We start from the raw sequence: 8,558 nt of genomic DNA on the forward strand, positions 1-8,558 counted from the left end.
TTTGATGATGATATTTATCCCCATAATATATTGCGATAATCGAATTAAAAATTCATAGTCATAAAAACCTTTAGTAATAATTACTTAAGAATGATATTATCACAAAATAATTGCCAAATTTTTTATCTATTTTAATGTATATTGATTTGAATATAAAGCCATAGCAAAAAATTTCTAATTGGAGTGGAAGCCATGTAAACACTAAACACAGTATATATTATCATCACTGTTTTAATTTAAGGTCCTGTTTGACCATAGATTTTCAAGTAATATTTGAGGTAAGTTTAATAAATAGCACTTGTTCATATAATTTATCATTATTTAATAAATATTTCAAATTTTCAAATGCTAATTTTTTTTAATATTTCAGCCAAATCTCATTATTTATGATCTTTTAAAAATTAAAATTTTATATTAAATTTTTATCTTTTATAAAAACACCTCGTATAGTTATTTGGGTTGTATTACATAACTTTTTTTACGCAAACATCAAAATAGTGATGAAATATTCGATGAATATGAAAGTGATGATATGATTATTGATAAAAATAATGAATAATTGGTTTAGCGTAACAAAGTCACATGCTTTGTCTACTTCACGGTGTTTAGAATGATACTTGTTTCACTCACTCCAAACTGTCAAAAATACTATGACAAAATACAAAATGAAGAATTTCACCCAAATAATATTTGCCAACAATATTTGAAAATCTATAGGCTAACTTAAAAAATATAATTACATTTATATTGAAAGTACCAAAAATAATCTACAATAAAGATAAATTTATATATATATATAAACCAATAATTGTGTAATGTATTACGCGAATCAAATTACATAATATTTATTAATTTATCTTGCTTTCATTCATATAAATAAGGCAAAATAAATTTGTCAAATGTATTGTGACTTCAGTTCAAAGCATCATCATCGTATGATCTCCTCTACCGTTCCTCCCATTTTCTTTCTTCTTATTATTACAGAGGTTGCTCGCTGCCATTAGCAAAACCTCTACTCATTTTTCTCTCTTTTCCGATCTCTCTCCGGCACTTTGCCACCTAGCGAGCAATTCGAATTTTGGAAGATTTCTGCAGCTGAGTAGCTGGTGGATCTTTAGGATTATTCACACTCAAATCTCTGATTTATTGCCTTTTCTCCGATAGAATTCGCATTATTCACTGAAAATGGTACGTCCATTAGTTTCACTAGTTTATTAATGCGTTCGCATTATGTTAAAACTTAGATCTGATTCAAATCCAATTCGATTTAATGGTGGTAACGGATCACTGTGTTGAGGATTGGAAAAATTCAATGTCGGTTCTGAGAATTAGTTGAGATCTGGTAATTTGTTGTTTACTAACTTAATCTCATTTCCTTTTTGTGTTTTTTTTTTTCCCAATTGGCGATGGAACAGCCTCTAAGATTGGAGATTAAGGTACTATACTTTTTCAGTATTCAAAATACTATAGGTGGATTAAATAGTTTTGCATTGCCCATACGTACTAATGCTGACTGTGGTACTTTGATCAGAGGAAACTTGCTCAAAGATCAGAAAGGGTAAAGGCCGTGGATCTCCATCCTACGGAGCCATGGTAATGAAACTCATCTTTACTAAAAAATAATTTATTTTCCAGTTTTGGTGCTTATGATTACTCTGTAGTCTCTAATGTTGTTTGTTGGGAGTGGCATTTTTATATGATGAAGTTTTGGAGTAACAAACTCTTTGCAAAATTATGAATTACGGAGTTTTTATTCCTCTGTGGAATGGGGGGCCTGGTACAGTTGAACGGTAATGTCATTTACTTAGATGATAGTTCTTGTGACTCATTCTTTCTATTCTTGTTCACAGGATATTGACAAGTTTATATTCAGGGACCCTTTGCATTTGGAACTACCAGACCCAGGTATAGGAAATCACATCCAAACTTGTGCTGCTTCTTATTAAAGTTGGATTCTTGAATCTTGTGAAAATTGTACATGAGAAAATTTCTTGTAAAAGTAAGCATAATCCCAAACTGAGGAATAACCACATGAAAAGGACGGAGCAGCTATTATGGTATTGGGATAATGGTCATATGTCAATCTTAACATTTTAGAAACTCCTTCTAAGGAATCTTTAAAAATTTAGAGAAAGGGAGTTAGGGGGTGGGCGGGCCATTAGAAGCACTTGCTTGGTAGTTGCAATTCTGGTCATGCAAAGATGAATTGGTGTTGATTTTCAATCAGTGCTTAGTAATGCTCACAAAGCAGACTTCAATGTTTACTGGTAGCTTTAGTTCTAACCACGCTAAGATGATACTATGCGAATTTCCAGCCGTTTGTATATAAAGGCAAGGTGATAGTTGTAGCTCCCAGAATTGTTGGTTAGTGGTTATTTGAAAAGCTGATATCACTCTTGAGCTCATAATTTGATTTGGCCTGTATTATGTATGTCTTCCATTTTCGTATCGCATACCTTTTCCTATTACCTGAACTTTGGAATAACATCTCTCGTAGCCACATAGTAGGAGTTGCAAGTTAGATCAGTAAAATTATCACCCAGAAAACAGAACTGCCCCTAAAATTACATCTCCACCATTGTTATTCTCTAATCACTGTAGTTCCAAGTATGTTCAGTATTCATAGTACTTTGACCTAATAGCTACCATTGATACATGTGAGAGATAACACTTTTCACTTTTTGCGCAAATTTATACTTCTTAGCTTAGTATGAAAAAGCAATTGTATCAGCATTCCCCTAATAGAAGAGAAGTTACATTGTAATGACATTATTTATAGAATGCTGATGTGTCATTCATTCTTAATGCAGACAATGGCACAATCTTTCGAAGTTACTGAATTACCAGGTCTGTTAATTGAATGAAAGTGGTATTTTTGGTTGGTCAGGGGGCGCATAAGAAGCCTTCTGCTTTAACAGAGGGTTGCGGTACCTTTTAACGCCTTAATTATTCTTTGCAGTAAGATCAGCGAAATTTATAGCACGCAAACAGTGGATTGTTGCGGGTTCCGATGACATGTTTATTCGTGTATACAATTATAATACCATGGATAAGGTCAAAGTATTCGAGGCGCACACAGATTATATTAGGTGTGTGGCTGTTCATCCTACTCTACCATATGTGCTGTCATCATCTGATGACATGCTTATAAAGCTCTGGGATTGGGAGAAGGGATGGGTATGCACTCAAATTTTTGAGGGTCATTCCCATTATGTGATGCAAGTCACATTTAATCCAAAAGACACCAATACTTTTGCTAGTGCATCTCTTGATAGGACTATAAAGGTAATTTTTTTTATCTTTCCTATCGTCCTGTCCCTCCTATGATAAATTATTAAATAACATCATATTTTGTCGTTCACCTATGTAATGCTGGGGCTGGTAATGGTTTGCTTGTAGATTTGGAACCTTGGCTCTCCTGACCCTAACTTTACACTGGATGCCCATCTGAAAGGGGTTAATTGTGTAGATTATTTCACTGGTGGTGATAAACCTTATCTAATTACTGGTTCTGATGATCACACTGCTAAGGTTTGCTACTAATAACCTATGTTCTGTTGTTGATTGCACCTTTATAGAACCTGACTTATGTCCTCTGGAATCACGAAACAGGTCTGGGACTATCAGACAAGAAGTTGTGTCCAGACTCTTGAAGGTCACACACACAATGTTTCTGCTGTATGTTTTCATCCAGATCTTCCTATTATAATGACTGGGTCTGAAGATGGTACTGTTCGTATATGGCATGCAACTACTTACAGGTAATACTTAGTATCATTTAATTATTTTAGCTTATTTCAAAATTCTATTACTATTAGATATGACTTTCATTTTTTGACACGACTTCTTGTGTTCCAATACATTGTCGGATATTTAGTTTCTGTAACTTTAAAGACAGCGATTATAAAGTTATCAAGTTCAAAATAAAAAAAAAAAAGACAGCGATTCTGCGGATGAATATGGACATATTTAGTTGTAATCTGTAAAGGGAACCACTTCTTTCTATCGTTTGGAGTTTGCATGAAACAGTGGAACCGGCTATGTAGCTTAGATGAATTCTTTGACTGAATTACAATGATGACCTATGTGAACTATATGAATTCTTTGACTGAATTACAATGATGTCCTATGTGAACTATATGAATTCTTTGACTGAATTACAATGATGACCTATGTGAACTCTTTGATTGGGTCTCAACTTTTATCATGGAATGGAGCTACCATATCTCTTTTGTACCCTCTGCATCTTCTTGATGCTGGTAATGGAACAACTTACTTCATCAAAAAAAAAAAAAATTCTTTGATTGAATCATAGTGATGACCTATGTAATGCTATTGGTGGATAAATCAGCGAATATTTATTTTTATCTTTCAAGCTGTGTCATCTTTGGAGAGATACAAGTTTTATTGAAACATATGTGCTACTCCCTCCTTGTATTATGGATCAGAAAAAAAAGGGAAGACATGCACACCCTACTACCTTAGTCCAAATTGTATGTCCATTTTTCCTTTCTAATTTGTTATGGAGTTTTGTCTGTTTTTTTCCAAAAAGAAATTCTTTGCCACAGATTACGTAACACAAATACAGAATTTGTGTGTGTGTGTGGGTTTTTTGGGGTGGGTGTGGGGCATTGCTTAGATGAATGTTTCTTGCATTAGGTTGCATGAATATCGCACATACATGCTGCTGAAATTGACACATCTCTTGTTTTCAGCGTGGAATACTCTTTTTTAGAACTTGAATAAATTGATAACAACGTTTTGATATCCTCTTTCGAATTGATGTTTACTAAAGCTGAATTATGTTTCCTGTTTATCTATATCAATGGGCTAACATGTTAACATAGTTAAAACAGTCTACCGCTATTAGCTGCAGTGCTACTTTTCTTCTTATTTTTCACTCTCAGATTAAACTAATCAATTAAACCTTGAAAAATGACGTGTTTCTAGAATTTTGCCTAACGAGAAGATGAAATTCTCCTTCTACCACTTAAAGCAATGCATCTCATCTATCGGTGACTTTACCTTTTCAAAATGATTTTTATTAACTTTTTATATAACCTTCTGGTTCTGATTTCATGTATTCTTTTCTAGGTGCTTGGGTTTTAATTGTTTATCGTTTTGTTGATTTGCATTTTCTGGTAGACTTGACAAAGTTTTGAATTATCTCTTTTGAAAACTGATGCATCTCTATAATTTTGCCTAAGATAAAATGATGAATTTTTTCTTTACTTTTGTAAGCACTCCCCAGGTTCTGACTTCTGAGTGATTGTATCCTCTCATAAATCTTGTTTCATTCCTTAATCTTTTTATTTAAAAAAAATTATTTCGCGCAGACTCGAGAACACGTTGAATTATGGCCTTGAAAGAGTTTGGGCTATTGGTTACATGAAAGGTTCAAGAAGGTGAGTCTCTATAATTAATTTATAGCTGTACTTTTGATCTGCTTAGAAGTCTGATGATTTCCATGTTTACTTTGATTTTCAATTATTTATTTTCTTTTTAGATTTGAACGAGGAAAGAGGGAATAGCCAATGTTAGTTGAATCGTGAACTTACAAAAAATAAAATATTTGAAACTAGGAAATATTAAAGAGCTAATGAGTAGATCATGATTTTCATCTTTTTCTTTGTATTTGTATTTGTTCAGCTAGCTGCAGTTATAATTAATTTGTTAAATGTATAGGGTTGTAATTGGTTACGATGAGGGTACCATTATGGTAAAACTTGGTCGAGAGGTGCCTGTTGCTAGCATGGATAATAGTGGAAAAGTCATATGGGCTAAGCATAATGAGGTTCAAACTATTAACATCAAGAGTGTGGGTGCGGATTATGAGGTATGGCATCAATTTCCTTCAAGTCTGCTTGCCTAATTCAAATTACAGCTAAAATATTGTTTTCCGGTCACCCCCTCAATTACTGCTGGATATGTTTTCTGAATAATTTGCTTTATATCAGGTTACTGATGGAGAAAGATTGCCTTTGGCGGTCAAGGAATTGGGAACTTGTGACCTATACCCACAAGTGAGTCAGATTTACAGCTAATACCTGGCATTTTGTATAATCTTTTACAACCTGCTTTGCAACTGTGAATCGGATCTGGTTCCATAGTTCAATACTTCAATTGTTATTCATGTAAGGTTATCCTGTTTGGGTTGCATTGTATCCTCTTTCTAGTAAAAGACTTGTTATTTTCGTTAAAAAAGCAACGCATAGATTTGAAACCAATCCTCCCTTAATCTGATTTCTGGTTTTCGTTTTGTACAGTTTCTCTCTTCAGACTTCCATTATGGGAAGCCATTTTGTTGTAGTGATGCTTATCCCAGAAGATATGACTTCTGTACCTGCTTCTTTGCTTTCTTTATGTCCTTAAAAATGTGTCATTTTATTGGTTCTTTAGTCATCTCCTCATGGTTTGAGGTTGTGCTTGCTGCTTGGAATATACTAGTTTCCCTCTTAGGGTTAAAGGATGTAATTACTTAGATGTCACTTACTGTTGATCTCATTCTTTTTCTCCTCCTTCACAGAGCTTAAAGCATAACCCCAATGGAAGGTTTGTTGTTGTTTGTGGAGACGGTGAGTATATCATATATACTGCTCTGGCCTGGAGAAATAGGTCATTTGGCTCAGCTCTGGAATTTGTTTGGTCGTCTGATGGAGAGTATGCTATCCGAGAAAGTACTTCAAGGATTAAGATTTTCAGCAAAAATTTCCAGGTTTCATGAATGTCCTCACAACTGACTCCCTCCCAAATTTGGATTACTTTTGTGTTATGCTTCAGATTATGTGTTATTTAATCTAATGATATTACTTTAAATAGTGGACCCACAATTAGATGTTATCCCCTCTTACTCAGTCTCCTTTTCTCTCTCCTATTTCGTACCCTATAATTTGTTACTCCTTAGAGGCCTGACAAGTAAATTTGGGGTCATGTGCATGCAGTAAGTTGTAGTTCTTTAATGCATTTAGCTTCTTTTTGTCTTGAAGCTGAAGGGTGTATTGTTTAGTAGTTTCTTTTGTTCACCTGGATTGAAGTGATTACGCTGATGTCTCCAGGAAAAAAAGAGTATCCGCCCGACTTTCTCTGCTGAGCACATCTATGGGGGTACCTTATTGGCAATGTGCTCAAATGATTTCATTTGCTTTTACGATTGGATTGAGTGCAGGTTGATACGACGTATTGATGTTAATGTCAAAGTAAGATATATAAGCTTGACTTCCATAAGTGCTATGTTGGTCCTTTACTTTTTTGATGGTTGTTACAATATCATTTATTTTTATTGATTCAACTACTTCAGAACCTCTACTGGGCTGACAGTGGTGATCTGGTGGCTATTGCTAGTGATACTTCATTCTACATACTGAAGTATAATGTGAGAGCTCTCTTTCTCAGATTTTTAAACTACTACTATCTTTACTTTGCAAGCTATTGTGTTATAATTGTCCTTTGGTTAAACCTGCAGCGCGATGTTGTCTCTGCACATTTAGATAGTGGAAGATCTGTAGATGAACAAGGTGTTGAAGATGCTTTTGAACTTCTTTATGAGATAAATGAACGTGTCAGAACTGGAATTTGGGTAGGAGATTGTTTCATTTACAACAATTCTTCTTCGAGACTGAATTATTGTGTAGGCGGCGAGGTATGAAAAGTCATTCATACAGTTTTATGGACCTCTTTGTTTTCAGAATTTCTCATCTCATAGGTGATTAACAGTGTTTCTTATGATCTTTAGGTGACCACAATGTTTCACTTAGACCGACCCATGTACCTGCTGGGATATCTCGCTAATCAAAGTAGAGTTTTCCTGATTGACAAAGAGTTCAAGTAAGTAGGCTCATGACAGCTTCTCACACAGGAACTAGAAAAATTGTTTCAAGTATGATGACCCATATTCTTTTCATTACAGTGTCGTGGGATATACTCTTCTGCTCAGCTTGATAGAGTACAAGACACTTGTGATGCGTGGTGACTGGGACAGAGCTAATGCAGTCTTACCATCAATTCCTAAGGATCACCATAACAGGTACATCTCTATTCTTCTTGTAATATGTTTTTTTCTGTGAATATGATTAACGAATTGTGCTTGATTGCAATTTTCCTTCATCTTCGAACGCAGTTGCAAAATGTGACAAACTGGCAATTGAAAAAATGCAAACATCATTTTATTGTAGTCTATGATGTAGATTGTTTTCTTAAGACACATTATTGAGTATTGGAGTGAAATGTGTCCAAATGGTATGAAATGGATATTGAGGTTTCATATAGCCCACCCCTTCTAGTTTGTGAACACAATTGTTGTATTGATGTAATATTGTTTATTATCCTGGGGGTGTGGCACACACTACTAAAGTTACTCTGATAGCCGTTGTAATTTTCGTGCTAATACGTGCTACAAGCCCTGACTTTTGGAAGGGATGCGTATATTAGATAAAAGGATATTCTTGCTGCTATGCTATGTGATTGGATGCAGTCACTCATGTTCTTATTTTTCCTATGATCTATTGGGATCTGCATTAATATATTGTATTTAGTAGTTGAGCCTTGGGGGGGGGGGGGCG

At 34.6% G+C, this 8,558-nt stretch overlaps 1 protein-coding gene across 2 annotated transcripts in view; it reads left to right on the plus strand.

The window, feature by feature from the left end:
- The first annotated feature begins 885 nt into the window (after positions 1–885).
- Positions 886–8,558, plus strand: part of LOC107023332 (coatomer subunit beta'-2-like) — a 12,747-nt gene continuing 5,074 nt past the window's right edge. For both annotated transcript variants that reach the window (XR_001457205.2, XM_015223993.2), the window contains exons 1-17: positions 886–1,188; positions 1,416–1,436; positions 1,532–1,593; positions 1,851–1,905; positions 2,811–2,847; positions 2,960–3,285; positions 3,400–3,531; positions 3,613–3,761; positions 5,337–5,405; positions 5,686–5,836; positions 5,958–6,023; positions 6,527–6,715; positions 7,056–7,196; positions 7,298–7,372; positions 7,463–7,639; positions 7,733–7,824; positions 7,907–8,023. Coding sequence is in view for 1 of the 2 variants with exons in the window: in XM_015223993.2 (XP_015079479.1) it covers positions 1,186–1,188; positions 1,416–1,436; positions 1,532–1,593; positions 1,851–1,905; positions 2,811–2,847; positions 2,960–3,285; positions 3,400–3,531; positions 3,613–3,761; positions 5,337–5,405; positions 5,686–5,836; positions 5,958–6,023; positions 6,527–6,715; positions 7,056–7,196; positions 7,298–7,372; positions 7,463–7,639; positions 7,733–7,824; positions 7,907–8,023 (1,862 nt within the window). In the remaining variant the exon portion in view is untranslated. The remainder of the gene's footprint in view (positions 1,189–1,415; positions 1,437–1,531; positions 1,594–1,850; positions 1,906–2,810; positions 2,848–2,959; positions 3,286–3,399; positions 3,532–3,612; positions 3,762–5,336; positions 5,406–5,685; positions 5,837–5,957; positions 6,024–6,526; positions 6,716–7,055; positions 7,197–7,297; positions 7,373–7,462; positions 7,640–7,732; positions 7,825–7,906; positions 8,024–8,558) is intronic.

The sequence above is a fragment of the Solanum pennellii genome, chromosome 6 (genome assembly GCF_001406875.1).
Source record: "Solanum pennellii chromosome 6, SPENNV200".
Taxonomy (NCBI): domain Eukaryota; kingdom Viridiplantae; phylum Streptophyta; class Magnoliopsida; order Solanales; family Solanaceae; genus Solanum; species Solanum pennellii.